We start from the raw sequence: 17,762 nt of genomic DNA, 5'->3' as shown, positions 1-17,762 counted from the left end.
AGCACCAATAGGTATATTTCATTGGAAACTTCTAATTCTTCCTTGGAAAAGATTAATTTTGAATAGTACAGCAATCAGGTGATAGTCTTTTGACATTATTAATTATACTTGATAATCTTAAATATATGATAAAGAAATCCCATCTCAGTAGCCGACTTTACAAAAGTTAGATACTGTATATAGTTGATGCATTGAGGCTGTGGGCAGTATTATTATGCTACTGAATATCCCTCTTATCACTAGTCAGAAATTGTAAGTGCAGTTGCTATCTTGTAAAGATTTTATCTTGTAAAGATTTGTCACCTGATTAAATTGATTGGAAACAAAATTGATAAATCATGTGTAAGAAGGTTGCAGATCTTTTATATACAGCAGTTTAGTAATTGGCGCCCATCTTATTCCCTTACATAATTTTCATTGCTATTTTAGATTGGTCTAACATTTACCAAGTTCATATCACCAGATTCTCATTTTGGTCCTGATTGCAACCAGTGCTGTGGATTGAACTGCCATAAATTTGTCATAAAAATAAGATACCTAACTGAATTGGGGAAAGCTTTTTACTGGTAGAATTTTTTAAGAAATTTCCATAGCAAGAAAAGCCTTCCTGATATTTTATTTCTTATCTTTCAGGTGGTCCGGGGAGTGTTGTGATGTCCCCTCACCCCGGCAGCGGACAGAGTGACGGTCGCAATAGCAATATGCATGCACCGAATTACCCTCCTGGTGCCCCACCACACATGACAACTGGACCACCTCCAGGACCTCATGGCTACCCTAGCAAAATGGCCCACATGCCACCTGGTGCCCCACCTGGTCCTCCCTTTGGTCAGGCAGGGTACCAAGGTGGCCATCAGTATCCTCCAGTAAGACCGCAAGGACCAATGATGCAGCCCTATCCACAAAATTTTCCTCCTGGAGGTCCACAGGGTCCTCAAGGGCCTCAAGGACCCCAGGGTCCTCCCACCTCTATGCCTGCTAGCCACCAGTACCAACCCCGACCCCCACACAACAACCATGTTCCTCCTAACCAACCATACGGGTATGCTCCTTATGGGACGCAAGGTTGGGGAGGACAAAGTATGAATCAGGGTCCTCCAGGTCCTGGAATGCCAACCACCATGATGCCAGGTGGCCCAGGGATGCCTGGAAAATCAGGCTCTGTACAGATGCCAAGTCAGGCTGGTCAACCGGGAGCTAGTAATGTCAGCGGTCCTCGAGCCCACACCCCTCCACATGCTCCACACTACCTAAAGCAGCACATTCAACACAAAATGGGTGGTTATGGGGGCCCTCAGATGTACCCAAATGGTCCGGGAATGCCTGGGATGCCAAATAGCAGAGAGAGCCCACAAAATAATATGCCACCTCCAACTTCGACCCCACAGCCCCTTACCCCATCCAGCACACCTTTAGATACTAGTGATCATGCAGGGAGTAATGCCAGTCTCAACAACAGTAACCCTCCTTCTATCGGACCAGATGGTAACCCGGTCGTTGATGAAGCTTCTCAACAGTCAACGGTTTCAAACACCTCAGCTGGTAAGGCAGTGTTGGTAGAAGCTTGCAACGTAAAATATCTTGGTATAGTTGAGGATGAATAAATGGCTTATTTTTCTGTGAAACAGTATCTAATCTCCTTTGTAAGGATAGGTGTATTGAGATAATCCTACCTGATTAAGTCTAGAAAAGAGTATGTGGCACTTGTTGATCTGCTTAGAAAGTGATAATGGTTCAAGTTGATCATAGTTTAGAACATGCTGAAAAATTGAAATTGAAACACTTATTAGAACTGAAGTAGTTTTTATATCTTGTCATTCTTGTAACCCACTGTTTAAAAATAATTGAAATTTCCAGCATCTGGCGAAGATAGGTCAGGCACACCGAAACCTCATAAAGATGGTCCTTTAGGGGGACCTGGTATGCCAGGTGGAATGCCTGGTAGCGGCCAACATCCATCTTCCCATCCTCCTACTCCTATCAACTCTGCTCCATCACCTGGTGCTGCTTCAATGACATCCCAGCAAGATGAGTTTGAAAATATGAACTCCCCTGGCTGGCCAAGAAGTCCTAGCACTCAGACGGTAGGCCTAACATTTTAGGGTGTTCTTTAATTCTTTAAAGTGTATTGAAGGTTGGCCGTTTGGCATAAAGAAATTGTAAATACATTTTTATCTAATTTATACATTTTATTCTTGATTTATTAATTTTTCTAAGTCTCGTTTAAGGTCAGAAGGTCTGGGTAAACAGGAAACATTCATCATTTACTCTTAATTTGTTTGCATATTAATTTTCTCATCAGTTTCAGTCTGGGTGCATCCTTACCCAAATAAATGTTTATCTGAATAAGTATGAAAAGCTATATACTGCATTAGGTACATAGCTGTCTATTTTTTACCTTTGAATTGATCTAATATTTTGTTAAATTTCTTAGGTTTTCGGGCAATCTCAATGAAGTTTTAACACCAATATCAGTCTTCATTTTTCAAATCCAAATATAAGCCAAATATAGTTTTAAATGTTTATTGATGAGCATTATTTTTGTTGGTCAATTGAGATGCATATTTACAAAAAAATGTTCTAAAGTAAAGTTTGATAAGTAAATTACTTGCTATTTTTTTTCTTTTATTTATTATTGCTTTCATTTCCAAATTTGAGAATATAAAGAATATTACTAGTCAGGCCACTTTGTAAGAGCAATGAAGCGTTTGTTGTGTAAATTCCAAATATTAACATATATTAAAAGTAATTTTGTCCTGGGAAATTATGATAAGTTCTTTTGATTTTTTTTCTATGGAAAGATGTCAAGATTACATCAATCCTCTTTACAGAATTTTTCTTAATTATTTATAAATTTATACTACATCAATGGCCTTTTCATATTGTTTGCCTACTTATTTCTGTTTTTTTTACGAGTTGGTATAAATGGATAATTAAGACTAAATTTTAGTGCAAGTAATTTTGGTCTTGGACCTAAACTTAATAATATAGTTTTGTAAAAAGCCAGGCTGAACTTGGACAGTACAGTAATATGAAAATGTGATCCTGGAGGACCAGTGTACATTTGAGTTACTATTCAGAGTTTGAAAAGCACTGAGATCATCATAATTTTCAAATGATAGGATAGAGGTGAGAATTTTATATTTTTCATATTGATTACAAATTATATTGCATATCTTATTCCTGCTGGACTTTGCTTATCTTATATTGATGACAGCTTGCAAATTTACTTTTTTGTCTTTGCCAATACTGTACACTGAAAAATCACTTGAATACTTTTGCATTTTTGTTTGTTAGTTTGACTATTTTTTTTTATTTTTTTCTTAATATTTGAAGGTGTATCCCAGTGTTGATTGAAAGTCAAAATTTAATGGAAATCTAAAGATGTCATGAAGGTCTTTAAAAAGAGTGTTTGGTTGTTAATTAGCTGTCAACATTATACAGTTTAGGTGTAGATTAGTATGTTTTACCCTTCAGTTGACAACTTCAGTGTAATGTACCTTCTTAAAGTGGTATGATTAGTTGGATTTCTTATGTTTCCCTGATTTTAATAAGTTTTGTAACATTATTTGGTTTCCTGATTAGTGAATATCGGGCATTTTTCACAGGAAGACAGTAAACTTACCTTAAGTGTTTGTACCTCGTCTACCATAGAAAATAAGTAAACTTGTTTAGGTCTTGTTTTCTGATTGAAAATATTTGTGATAGGATGTGTTTGATATTTAGTACTGTGTATATATGCAATGATATTTATATATTGTAGGTAGTGAAGCTGTTATGAATATCATTGACATATTGCTACTTGATTTTAGTGTTTGTGGCCTGGAAAAGGATAACTAGCTGTGCTGATGAGGAAACTGGTATGGAGGGTGAAAGCTAGATGGGTTCCTATCTAGGACACTGAATTATCAAGTACAGTACCCTGAACCAGTTGACAATGAAGTAATCATCGCCAATATTGACGGCGTTGTTCTTTGTAATTTATTGTTCTTTCAGTGTCATGGTCTGAATAAGGGAAGTTTGATCTGCCCCATTAGTTTATCGTAGTAGGCTTATTGTGAAAGGAGTTAATTGTTATCTAGGAATGATATTTTATTGGTAATTTTTTTGTTGAAATTTTTTAAAAGTGTAGGTTATTTAGAACTAAAATGTGCTGGTCTAGTGTTTTCTAGTACCAACAGCAGTGGAGAACTGAGATATCCCCAAGCTCTGATCATGTAATTATTGAAGGAAATATTGCAGTAATTTATACCCAAGACCAGTTATATAAATAAATGACTTCTTTGTTTGACAAATCTGGGATCAAACTGTAATGTAGATAAATATGACTTCTTTGCATGATGAATCTGGGAACAAACTGCATAAATTGAAATAAAACTTTTGGGTATGGCAAGACTGAGCTTAGCCAAAGTTGTAATTTTTAAAAAAAATAACAGATCTAGGTATATTTAGTGATAGTTGGCCTGTCAATTTATTCAAAGAAGGTAAAGAGTTAATTAGAAATTTTAATGAAATATTCTTGGAAAGGAACGATAATAATAAGGGCTAACAAAATTACATGTCCTTTTTAGAAAATCAGTTGATATCTCCAACCTCTTTGGGGAGAGCTGCTTTCTCACAAGAGAGGAAAACTCGGTCTTCATCAACAAAAAGGGCCTCTGGCTTTGAAGCTAATAATTTCCGTTATTAATTTATTAAAATTGCACCTTGACCAAATTTCAAAATATCATTGATTAGAAGTACTCAAAACCTAGTACAGAATTACCCTTTCTAACCTATCATTTGCCTTCCATAGACTATAAAAAGTTGATATAAATACTGTATTGAATTGTACAGTATCTTTGTTCATACAGGCATCTTCTTAGGAAGCTCCAATTTGCAGTGTGTGTTTTTTAGCATCTTTAGATAGTAACTAAAGGTTACTTTGATGTAACTTCTTGGTCACCGCTTCATTGCTTACGGCTTATTACCCTTTGAGTTAGGTTTAGTGTCTTCCCTCCCAGTTATGCTGGTTTTCAACTTAAATCTTATCAGTTTTCAGTGTCATGAGCAAATCCTTTGCGTGAGCCCTATGGGGTCTTGAAAAGGCCTTTTTAAACAACTTCAGGGATATTAAACGTTATGACGCGATCAAATATGAATTTTTTTTAATTGTGACATGAACAAAGTTGTATAGCAAAGAAATAATGATATATGAGAAGAGGCAAAAGGGATTCTAAATTAAAGCAGATTAAACCCATAGTAGGAATATGGCAGCTGTCAATAGACAGAAATGCTCTTGTAGAAGTTTTACTTTCTCTGAAAATCAAAGTACGTGTATCATATTTACTGTTTTTCTGTGAAAGTAGCTGTTCCCCATTAAAAAGTGCAATGCAATATTGCCAGTAAAACATTTTTTTTTCTTCCTTAAACTTTGTATGATTTTTGAGATGTTGATTTTGTCTGAAAGAAAATTCAACTATAAGAGAGAAAGATTAGTGGTTTTAAGCCTGTGTTAGTCGGGGTTTTAGGGTAATTTAAACTCGACCTGGATTCTCATCCAATGGCGAATTTCATGAAATGCATTTACTGAAGAAAAGAAATTGGTTTAGAGAGAATTTTGCTGGCAGTGCGAGACTGCTGAAAAGGAAAAAAAAATTGTAGTCTGTTCATGTTAATAAATATGTTTTATAGATGGTTACCGGTTGATTTTTGATAGTTGGTTCATCAATAGGTTTTATAGGTGGTCACTGGATGATTTTTGATAGTTGGTTTTAACTGAATCTTAATAGAATTTCACATTTGAGATCTTCTCAAGTCTTTATGACAAGTTATGGTGACATTTCCTTATTGTTTTTCAAAAGTTGAACTGGACCAGTACAATACAATGTCCACAACTAGCAAAACTATTTCAACTAGCAAAACTGTTTTGTGGTGCACATTGTATAGTCAATGTTCTTGGTAAAATTGAGTGTTATTCAGGTAAAATTTTCAATGTTAGTCAAGTAAAGAGAAGTCTTAAGCTTTCTGTAAACTTATGGTAATATTTAAAGTGCCTGATAGTCTTTGAGATTGCAGTCCTATTTTGTGTAATCAATATGAAAAATATGTTGTTCACTTTATTGAATATGTATTCGTCCAGCTTGTGAATAGTGTGTAATTTTTTTTTTCAAATAACTAAAAATTACATTTCAGTGCATTCATTTTGTTGAGAGAAATTCAATACTTTGAATTTTCTTTTTACATATGAAAGGGTGTTTTGTTTGGCACAGGGTTTTATGTCAAGTTGTGTATTATAAAATTTTATAGGTGTCCTGTCATTCTTTGTATGGAATATGCCATTACTTTAATATTAAAGTTAAAGGAATTCACTCATTCACAAACCACTGCTCATGCATGAATAACACGCCAAGTCACCAAACTCATTTTTAGCTGTTGGAACGAGCCCATTGCACCAGCATAGTGTTAAGTAATATTGAGATGTTAATTGCTCAGAATCAGTTGAAATGCTGTTTGAGTTATCACTGTTGGTATGTCATGTATTTTGCCATTAAATGGATGAAGAGGTAATCATTCATGAGAACATTGATTTATTGCTGATTAAAGATATCTTAAAATGAGCGCATAAGTTAGTTTACTTTAAAGCATTGAAGTACTTTATTTTTCCCTTACAAAATTGAATGCTGTGCTTCATCTCTTAAGTGTTATTGTTCAAATTTAAAGTATGTTCTTTTAAGGTCTCCCTAACAATGTTTTAAAGTTAACGATTGAATGAGTGGATTCAGTTGTATAAATTTATAATTCCTGTGTAAATCCCAATGTTGAACCCCTTTTCTAATCCTACCCCCATCTGAGCCTCTTCAGCCATATGTATCGTAATCCACACCAGTAGATATGTTTTCAGTCTTGCACTTAATTGGCCCTCCTTACCCCTCTTGGTTATATAATTGTCTTAAAGGTTATATATTTGTCTTAAAGTTCATATAATTTTTTAAAAATAATTTGCAGACATAATTTTATTTTTTACTTTTTACTTAAGAGGTTAGTTTACTATATCAGTTTTTCTTCTGTTACAAGTCCTCTAAGAGGGGTCAGAATAGGGTTTTGTTTTTGTTTTTTTTTTAATTCTTGAGAATAAAGATGTGTGAGGATTTAAATTTAACACATGTTGGTGCTGTTCGAGATATCAGAGATGTTCAAAGATTGCCTGTTTTTAAAGTGACTATGGGCCTATGTTAGTGTATCCATCATGATAATGAGTATAAAATTTTTCAATGTTATTTATTTGTTGATTTTGGAATTCCAGGCATGGTAGAATCAGTAGTGTGCTCAAAATAGTCTTGTAAATGAGTAGTACTGAGTGAAGATAGCATTGTGGAAAGGAATATTTACCCCTATGCTACACATTTAACAAAGTTGTTGGATTTAACTTCAGGCCTACCAGATGTCATTTTAATAATATTTTTTAGAAAACTTTACGAGGAAGGAACTACTTGAGGCTCACTCGTCCCTTCCAAGTAAAGAGATTATTCCCATTATTTATTATTGTTTTTGTAATGTTACTATGAATATTATTAACCTTTTGATGTGCTGAAGGACCTGACTGGATGCAGCAATTGTAATGGTAAATCTCAATGCGTGATGACATTTTTCAGGTGTATGCTAACAGTCAACCACCCCCACCCCCAGACATCTACAGACCATCCAAGGTTAATATCAAGGTGTTACACCCAACCCACTCTTTATTGAATTACTACCTAACTGTTGCCAGCCTGATTATTATTATATTACCCCTCACTCCCTGGCAGATATTTTCCCTCCTCCCCTAACCAGACATGACTAGCCGCTTGGTTGACGCTTGTCATCCTGCCCCTCTCTAGTCTGTGCTGTCTGCTGCCTAACTAAATCTTTTCTATTAAGCTTTTATAAGTAGATTTCTACAATTATTTTCTAATAGCCTTTGAGGTAAGAAAACTTATTTCTGCTAACATTGACATGGAAGTTTTTAAGCATCTTTGAGGGTGTCTTAAAATACTTTTTACCACTATTACTACTACTACTACTACTATTACTACCACATCCACCACCATCCCCTTGTATACTGTATTTTAGAAAAAAAGTACTAAGGTAACTTCTGAAAAATATCCTTTTAGACTAGTGGGGGCAGAAGCAAAGCCAGATTAGTCCCTGGCTGTAATCTAAATTGCTTGATGAAAGCTTAACAAAAAGCCCTGGTAGGCAGCATGGAAAGCATGGCACTAGAAGTAGTGTTGCTGAATTAGAGCTCGACGCAGCAGTAGTAGTTAGATTAACTGCTGGCTTAGCACTGAATATATTCTGTGGTGCTGGCTGCTTTCTGGATATTCTTGCATCACTGGTAGCTTTATAGATAAGGCTGTGACGGAGGTGATAAAATATAATGTTTTGTTTTTTAATGAAATTCAAATTGGGTCATTTGATAGCCTTTTCATGTGGTTTTGGGGAAAAATGAGATGCTAAAAGCTAAACAAGTAAATATGAATGATTTTATCACAAAAAGTAGATTTCACAGATTTTCAAAAGCTACCTAGTGCTCTTACATATCAAGAACTCTTTAAAAGGAATTGTAACTGCACCACTAGTTTTTGTTCACCTGTGATTAAGCCTGCGTAGCTTGTAGCTCTTATAGTCTTGTTTGATGCAGAGGCTTTTTAATTTGGCAAAACATGCTTAGGACATGGTTTTTAACTTGAATGTTATGTCGTATGGTATTAGAATCAAAACACTTGATGCTTAACATTTTAGGATGTTATAGCTTATAAATCTAAAGTACTGTATGATGGGAATGAAATTCTGGTGAAAAATATATTACAGTATAAGTTTACTGCATTTTTTTGTGGAATGAGAGCTTGATATCTTTCACTAACTAATCTTCATTACCTTCACGTCATTATTAGTAACAAGCATCCATATTCTTTGAGAATCACTTTACATTACAAATTAAGCTTTTTTTCTTTTATAATACAACTATTATCATATGCATTTATCAGAATGCCAAGATTTGTCTAGTTATAACTCACCACAGAAATATGTAGTCTTTTAAGAAATGTATTGTAGTGTTCATTGAAAATTAATTGAAACCATTCTGTAAGTTTTTCCAGTTGTTCTCAAAGCCTCCCAATTTGCCTATCCCTTCAATTTAGATTATGAATTAAGGAAGTATATTTGGTTAGACTGGTAGATATTCATGGCATTTGTTTCCCTTCCCTGTTGTGGGGAAGACTCCCCAGGAGTTTAAACATTCTTGTCATAGCTTTTCCATTTGTGTAGTTTGGATGCATACTATGAATTAATGCCAATGTTTTTAGTCAGACTAACTTTGAGATTTTTAGTGATTCAAATCGACAGAAAATAGTTTCATGATATGAGTTTTTTTGCTAAAATATTTTAATTCATTTAAATATATATGCAATTGTTAAAAGTATAGAAGTGTTTTTGATTAATGTTTTAATGCTATGAATTACAGATTTTTAATGTTTTGCTTTGCCTTTCCTTTACGATTACAACAGAAATTATGCAAAATTATTTTCTTTGGCTATTCTGAGGAGTTTTGAGATGGAAGAGTTCATGTAACCTTGCTCAACTTGCAAGGGAAAGTTTTATTTAGTGTTATTATTTACCTCTATATTTCAGCCAGGGGAAAACATTGCGAGACTGTATGAGATGTCAGATTCCCCTGAGCGGAGGGCGTGGCTGGACAAATTATTGTCATTTATGGATGACAATAAAACGCCAATAACTGCATGTCCAACCATATCAAAGAACCCTCTGGATTTGTATGCACTTTATCTACATGTTCGAGAACGAGGTGGATTTGTTGAGGTAAGCATTATTGAATGATTGCCAAGAAGTTGCATTTCTCTACATTATCCTTATTATTAATAATGTTGGTCTAGGAGGTATGAAATATAGATTGTTTGAAGTTTACATTTGTATTAGGGGTTTTGTTTTGTTACATATCTCCAGACATCCGTAAATTTTATGCTAAACGGGATACTGTACTGTACACTGTCAGATGGGTAAAGTTTTTATTGCAATGTTCGGAATGTTTTTTTCTCTTGACTGTACAGGGTTGCTTGAATTTGGCTTGATTGTTTTAAGAAATGAAAATCTAAATTATTGCCCTTGATACCTTTTGATATAGTTGATTGAGTAATTATGCATTTGGAAGCTTTTAAATAGATTGAGATTGGTTTAAAGGGTTTTCATTAGAGAAAGCAAAATTGGCAGCATGAATCAGTCCTTTTTGGGGAGAATTCACTGGGAGGGATCTGTAGGAGAAAGCTAGTTTTATATTCAAAGTATTGTATAAAGAAAATAAATATTTAAGTTATGGAATGGTAAGGTTAAAAGCATTTTTATGCTTTTGTAAATGAACATTAATTTTTAGTGTGCAGTTCTGTTGTTCTTAACAAGCATTTCTAAATATTTCTTTTTATTGAACAGGTAACAAAGAACAAACACTGGAAAGATGTGGCAGCAGTTATGGGCATTGGGGCATCATCCAGTGGCTCATATACATTACGGAAGCACTACATGAAGCACATCTTGGCCTACGAATGTAAATTTGATCGAGGAGGCATTGACCCACTACCTATCATAAATCAGATTGAAGCTGCAGCCAAAAAGAAAACAACGAAAACCATATCTGTACCCTCACCTGGTAAGTGAACATTATCCTTTTTTAAATTAAAGCTAATTACTGGTGTAGCTGTTTGCAATTTGTCAAGTTATTTTGTTTAAGTAGAGGGATATGTAACCATTGGATGGTGGTGAATTCTGCATTTTGACCAGGTTTTATGATTCGCTAGGTTGTAAAAATTTGTAACCTGAATTCCAAATTATCTTTAATTAGCTATCAAATCAACTTGGTTAAGGGGTAACCATTTAATTAATAATTGATTTTCATATATATTTTTAGCTCATGTGGCTGTAAAGGATGATGAAGAAAGTAAATAAGTTGAACTAGAAGTAGTTTTGTCATTGACTAGATTCCTAAATTTTGTTTAACTTTGAATGATTAAAAAAAGGTTCTTAAAATTTTAGTTGGTATTTAATAGGTATGGATTCAACTGAACATTTGGGTTTGTATTTCATATACAGTACATGGATTCAACTGTATTCTTAGCCATAGAAGTAAATCCCAATGATTCTGAATATTTCTTGGTATTATCATTTTTAAAAAAGGACAATAGGAGAATCTTACTCTATCTTGTTCCTTTTTTTTCTCAAAAATGGAATTCTCAGATACTGAGTGGTCAATTTTTAGTTGAATGTAATTTACAGCTTAAAGTTAGAATCATCATATTCTTTGTCTGCATCTTTTCCCACTTTTAGAATACCATTATCATTTACCAGTCTTGAGGTTGTCCCTTGTCTTCTTAAAATTACCAATACTTTGTCGAAATGTGAAACTGGTAGACAAATGTTGGATGGAGGAGCAGCAGCAGCAGCGACAACAGTAACCCCTTTCAAAATGGTGTCGGGTTGTATAGCCAAGCCTACATCCAGAGTTTTTCTGGTTTGGCAAAGTTTGAACAGATTCTTGGACGCCATGACGAATAATTAAAATCTAACACTCCATTAGCTACGCAGACCTTGTCAATAAAGTCAAGCTCCCATCCTATACATTGCATATAATTTTCACAGTATCTGTTAAGAAAATACATTACCTCTGTCCTCCATGTTATCCTCGTAAAAAAAAATGGCGGCATTGTTTGTACTTATGAATGGCATAAACCTTGTCATTTGGGATTCACGGCAATTGATTAATATCGACTCAATTTTCCAGGGTCATCAAATTCTCAGGATTCATTTCCACCAGCTGGATCCAACAGTAGTTCTATGGATGGATTCTCAAATGGGCCACATGTACCTGGTGGTCCAGGAGTACCTGGACCTTATCCTCAGTATCCCCCATCGTCTGAATTTGGTAGTCACATGCCACAACGCCCGCCTTCACAGTCAACTTCTGGTATGTTTGGATTATTCCATATGTGTTTTATACTGAATTAGACCAGCATTTCCCCTCTTCAAAGTTCAATTAAAAGTTTCCTGAAAGTAAGATAAATATGAATTTTATTTAAGGGGGAAATTCTGATAACTTTGCTTAACCTTATTTCATGTTTGAAGTACTGTAATTCCTTGTTCCTTACATGTTACCCTTTTATTTTTTTAAGTTTATAAGATTACAAGTTTATGTCTTTGGGTCTGGGAGTAAACAAGGTAGCCGCGAAAGGGACTATACACACAGCCATGATTTATTGGGAGGGAGGAGTGTTAATGGAGGTTCCCTCAAAAAGAATGACGAGAAATTATGCTTGACTGCTTGTTCATAATCTTGACTTCACTTAACATAGGGCAACTTGTGACTGATAGGAATAATTTAATGAGGTACTTAACTTACAGGATTAGACTTTGCATCCTTGCCCATGATTTACTAAGGTCAAGTTTTACTTTAGGTTATGGGCTAGAGGTTTGCTTTTGCTTGTTATTTCCTTCCGCTTTTGGATATCCCATTTATTTTTTGTTAGCGTGTCTGTTATCTTTGTTGGCGAGTGTTTCAGCTTGATGAAGTGATAGTTGTTGGCATTATGTAACTGTCCAACACCTAATTAGCTGAATGAACATTTAGTAGTAAGGCACCGAAGAACTGGCTCTCCATTATTCATCATGAGTGCCTTATTTTTTTTTTTTCCTGCTTAAGCTAAAGATTTTTGTTTGGACAAGAGCAGCTAGTTCTTGTAATGCTTAAAATGATTTTGGCTGCCTTTACAATATTATAGCAGGGCTCTTCATGGCTTACTATTAATTCTAGTAAATTTTATTCATTTTTTGGGAGGGAAGGAATTTTGGTAATGGAGTAAATGCATTCTTTTTGGAATACTGATTTGAGATGTCAGCTGATCCTGGATGACTGTTCGAAGGTTGTAATTTGTACAAGGTCCAGGTCCAGGTTGGCAGCTCAAACATTGCTCATAGAACATGCCTTAGTTGTATCTTATGCAATAGGCTTTTTAAAGAGATGCAAGTTCTTTTGTTTTCTTTGCAAACTCCTGGAAAGGTGGTTAGTTTTGTGCTTTATTCTTTCCCCGGCAAGCCCGATACTGATGGTTAGTAACCTTGTGCCTCACAGGTCCAGTAGGCAACGGGGAAAACGTGAACGTGTCTAACCCATTTGATGATCAGTGTCAGTACTCACGAACTTACCATAACTCGTATTCTCGTACTCAGGGTAAGGGCCGTAGTGTCGGGTGTGCTCTATCTTTTTCTAACCCCTCGCTTCTTTCAATCCTAATTGTATTTGCCGACTGTGATCTCGACGGAGGAGATATTTGGACACCTACAAATTTGTTTGCGAGTATTTTAGTTTTAATTCTTATCAGACAGTCTTGATTAGTAAGGAATTTTGATTAATAAACATGTTTTATTTTTTTTGTCTAATTACATGATAATTTTACATTTTTTATATTCTCAAAGTTTTAAATGTTTTACAAGATCTTTCCTCAATTGCTTTATATCCAAAATATTCCTCTTCCTTTAAAACTTAATTAAAGGTGTCCATTTAATCTCTTGTTGGGTTAGCGCAAAGTATTTATTTCCTTACGTGTTCTCTTTAGTCTTTCTTCAGTTCCTTTTATTTGTTTTTAGATTTTTGTTTATAGATGATTTATCAGTTTTCACAAATGCATGATTATTCCCTTGTGTTGTTTGATTAGAGGAAGGTGAAAATAGGTGAAGTTGTGACTGTAAGAAAGAGATTTTTCTTAAATTATCAATCATTCAGCGATAGAACTCAAAGGAAATAAAAGGAAATAGTTGGGTGGCATTTACATTGCTATGGAAGTTGGAGCAAGGAACATATTGTCAGGAATTAAGTTTATAAAAATGTGATGCCTAAGGCCATTGTGATGAATTTGAGTGCTCGTGTTTTTTGTGAGATTGCATTACATCGTTAGACCCCATAGATTACCCAAGGCCATTTTAACTTTGCAAAGAGAAATCCAGCTAAATGTCAAGTCAAGTGATGGCAGTTTATTTATCCAGGGCAGGTAGTTGATACGATTAGGGTGAGATTGGTCTTTCAAAGCAATGTAGTACATTGTGAAGGTGTAATTCCTTCAGTACTGGATTTGCAGTACACATTGGTATTTATATTTTTTTCTTAAAACCCTCATGAATTACAAATTGTCTAACATTGTACAACACTTCCCAGTTGCATGAATTTGTTCTTTTCAGGATTGAGAGGTTTTCAAAGTGCATAGCCAGAGCTTCATGTGACTTTACTTTATCCTTATTCATTGGTGCAACTAGTCAGAGCTAATGTTTTACTCGCCATGCTCTCCATGAATTATGTCTCGTGGTTTATCACCATGCTTGTCTATTTTTACTCTTACACCATTTTTATCTTCAGCATACATTTTTTTTTTTTCATTGAGTGTGTGGATACCATAACTTTATCCATGAGGGTTCTGTATTAGGTTCTACACCTCCATTATGAGTATGCATAATTCAATTTTTTTAAATACAATATATTAGTTTTTTGCTTTATGCTATTGCGGATTTGAGTTTTTCACTGGGGTATGTTATCGAGGTTTCATCAAGGCCTACTAAATAGACTTTTCTTGTTCATTGTGAACAGATTGTGCTTATATTCTTATCATTCGTCATTCTGACTAATCCATTCCTAGGTCCTCCGACCTCTCATCAGGGATCTAACTTCTTTTTTGTTGCAGAGCTTGACCAGGCCTCTTTACATAACTCATTATTAGTCTATTTTAATGGACTTATGCAAAAGATTATCATAGGTCTTATCCCCTCATGTCATCAAGCCCCATGTTAGTAATGGTAACATGTCATAAGTCGTTCAATTGGTCATTGGTTGAATCAAATTCTCAGATTCTGCAGCCAAGACTCCATACTTTAGGACTATTTCTTCAGTGTACTTGAGAATTCCTTTTCGTTAATCTTAGTTTTTTTCTCGGTCTGTAAACAGTATCCGTTTGACTCTGGTAAGCAATCACAAAGGGTTACTATAATGTGTCAGGAGTTGGATTTATCTATTTAAGGTTTATAAGGTTTCATTAACATAGTGATTTTTAAGAACCTGATTGTTTTCTCCTTGGGTATTACCAGTGTTGGGGTTTGTCTTGGTAACAAGGCAGGATCTTTGGGTTTCGTCCTTATCCAATACATGGTAATCTTCATATCCTCCTATTTCTGGCACTTTAAAGGCATGATTTTCCTGGGTATGTCTCAACCCATAATCTGCTGAAAAATGTGTGGTTATATGAACCCCGACTGATGTCTTCTGAGATATACTTAACCTTTACATATCATACTCTTCCTTCTTGGGCTAATCTATTTTCTTTCATTTGTATTTTTCAGACATCTTGACAGATTGTCTAGGATTTGTCCAGTCTCTTCTAACTAGCTGTACAGGCAAAACCACTTTTTCAATATACAACCAATTAATCTTAGCACTATTGCCCCTCTTTCATTCCTACACTTTTTAAGGCATTTCTATGAAGAATGTGGAACAAGTAAATTGTCCTAAGCTGATCTGGCCATGCACAGTAGGACCCAAACTCTCAAACAAATGTTGGTGCGATGGTATTCTAATGTACAAGAGTTAGACAATTTGATTTATGAGTTTGTATTGAGAACTGTCATATAAAAACCACTAAATTTTTCATAAGACAAGTGTTTCTAGGAATGTACAGAATTTTTAGAAAAGGTGAAGTGCATTGGGAAAATTAAACTGCTTCTTTCATTTGATCAGTTTAAAAAAAAAGGGTCTTGTCAAGTTTGGATAGATGTGTGTATGACTAAAAATATTCATGCTGTACATCATCACTAGGGTTTGCAAAGCTGTTTGATTGAATAAAGTTAAGCATACAGTATTAAGTTCATGTAATTTTTGATAGTGATTTCTTTGTAAATATAATAAGTGTAATGCAAAAACAGATTTCTTTGTATTTTTTATGCTGAGTTTTGTGTGCCTGTATTAGAAGAATTGAATTCAGAATGAAAATTGAACAGCCCTTTCAGGTATTGCATCAAATATTGGATTGCATTTTTAAAGAGAATATTTAGGGGATGGTATTTTAAAGATTAGTGAGTATAGAGTAAAAAATTATCATTAGAATAAGTCGCCTGTTGGGAGTCAGGTTTTTATTTACTATAATTTGTCGAATTGGAGAAGTGGGAGTCATAGCCACTTGGGAAAATATTGTAATAGGATGAGGGATTTAAGATTATTTGAAAATATTGAAAGTTAAGGACTTTATTAACGAAAAATTTGGAAAAATAAAAATTACGTTTTGGAAATGCTCAAATTTTTAGGATTTGGAACTCAAAATTGAAAATAATATTCTTTAATATTGAAGGTAATACAGGATTTTAGTTTGAATAAAGGGGAGAATTTTACTGCCGTGTCGATTTTATTTTTTCTAATTTTTTTTCTTTAGAAAATGGAATGACTTTTATTTTGTTGCTTTGAGGTTTTACTTAGTTTTATGATGTCAATATATTTCTTCTGAGTGAATTGTATATTGTATTTCTCTTATTTTTTATATATATAGTTTTTATGTGAGACTCAAACAAAATAATTTATATAATGAAACATTCCAGACTTAGTTACTTTTTGATATTGCATTTTATGGCATACGCTTGGCATTTCAAGCTTTTTCTTGAACTTTATTTGAACATTTTGAGGCATGTGTGTAAAGAACTTCCATTTAAACCATTCAGTTAATTTGCTTCTTATTTTGGCCAGTGAATTTAGCGTCGTCCTCGCCAAGTCTCTTAGGTAGGATAAGTTTTAGGTAAAGCTATCTGTGAAGCACGATTATTTGCCAACAGGTTATCAGGGATACCAGGGGGGTCAGTATCACGGCTACCAGGGTATGCAAGGGGGCTACGGCCAGGGGGGTTACCATAACTCTGGCTACCCCCCAGATGGTCGGCCGTATCAACCACCAGGGCCCCCAAACCATCAGGGGAGCTACCAGGGAGGATACCAGCAGCCAGGGGGCTACCAACGACCGGGATTTGCACCAGGGCAGCAAGGATTCCAGCCAGACCAGTACCCGGTATGCAATATACCTTGTTTTTTTTCTCTTAATATCACTAACCTTAGCTTGGACTCCTCATTATTACTATTTTTTTCTTACAAATTCAGTATAGTTAAGCATTAACAAATTTCATTTTGTAATTTGTAATGTCTAGTGGGAATACTTAATATATTGAAAGTCTATCTCTCCTATCTATCTATCTTTCTCTTGAGATAAATTTTCTTCATCCAAAATAAATGAAAATTATAAAGAAACTAGACTACAGACAAAGTAACTAGATACAACTGAAGTACACAAAGAATTTAGAATATAATTGGAATCCTTAGTTGAAAACTAGAAAGAAAAAAAGGACTAAATGTATATCACAGAAAAATTTTACTAAATGGAACTCCACGGTATAAATGGTTCAATAGAGCAATATCCAAGGAAATAAGAAGCAGACGGAAAACATAAAATCATTGGGTCCACAGCCCTCTCTTTATGAAATTTCTGAACACAAAAAGTTCAGCAGAAATGTAGATAAACTAGTAAGATCTGCCAAAATAAATGAAAAGATAAGTGGCTTCAGCTAGTAAAGAAGAAATTTTTATTTTTGCACATATATACTGTAGAAAACTGATTAAAAAATAAATAATAATCCCATAGAGAGAGATTGAGGGTAATCTTATA

At 34.6% G+C, this 17,762-nt stretch overlaps 1 protein-coding gene across 8 annotated transcripts in view; it reads left to right on the top strand.

The window, feature by feature from the left end:
• LOC137617210 (trithorax group protein osa-like) overlaps window positions 1-17,762 on the top strand; it is a 103,490-nt gene that overhangs the window by 61,632 nt on the left and 24,096 nt on the right. For 7 of the 8 annotated variants that reach the window (XM_068347139.1, XM_068347141.1, XM_068347135.1 and 4 more), the window contains 7 exons: window positions 634-1,542; window positions 1,858-2,084; window positions 7,635-7,688; window positions 9,652-9,840; window positions 10,465-10,681; window positions 11,810-11,992; window positions 16,882-17,111. In XM_068347139.1, coding sequence (XP_068203240.1) covers window positions 634-1,542; window positions 1,858-2,084; window positions 7,635-7,688; window positions 9,652-9,840; window positions 10,465-10,681; window positions 11,810-11,992; window positions 16,882-17,111 — 2,009 coding nt within the window. The remainder of the gene's footprint in view (window positions 1-633; window positions 1,543-1,857; window positions 2,085-7,634; window positions 7,689-9,651; window positions 9,841-10,464; window positions 10,682-11,809; window positions 11,993-16,881; window positions 17,112-17,762) is intronic. The other variant, XM_068347136.1, reaches the window with a different exon arrangement.

The sequence above is a fragment of the Palaemon carinicauda genome, chromosome 23, assembly GCF_036898095.1.
Source record: "Palaemon carinicauda isolate YSFRI2023 chromosome 23, ASM3689809v2, whole genome shotgun sequence".
Taxonomy (NCBI): domain Eukaryota; kingdom Metazoa; phylum Arthropoda; class Malacostraca; order Decapoda; family Palaemonidae; genus Palaemon; species Palaemon carinicauda.
The sequence above is the reverse complement of the archived record's forward strand: the minus strand, read 5'-3'. Positions and strand labels throughout refer to the sequence as shown.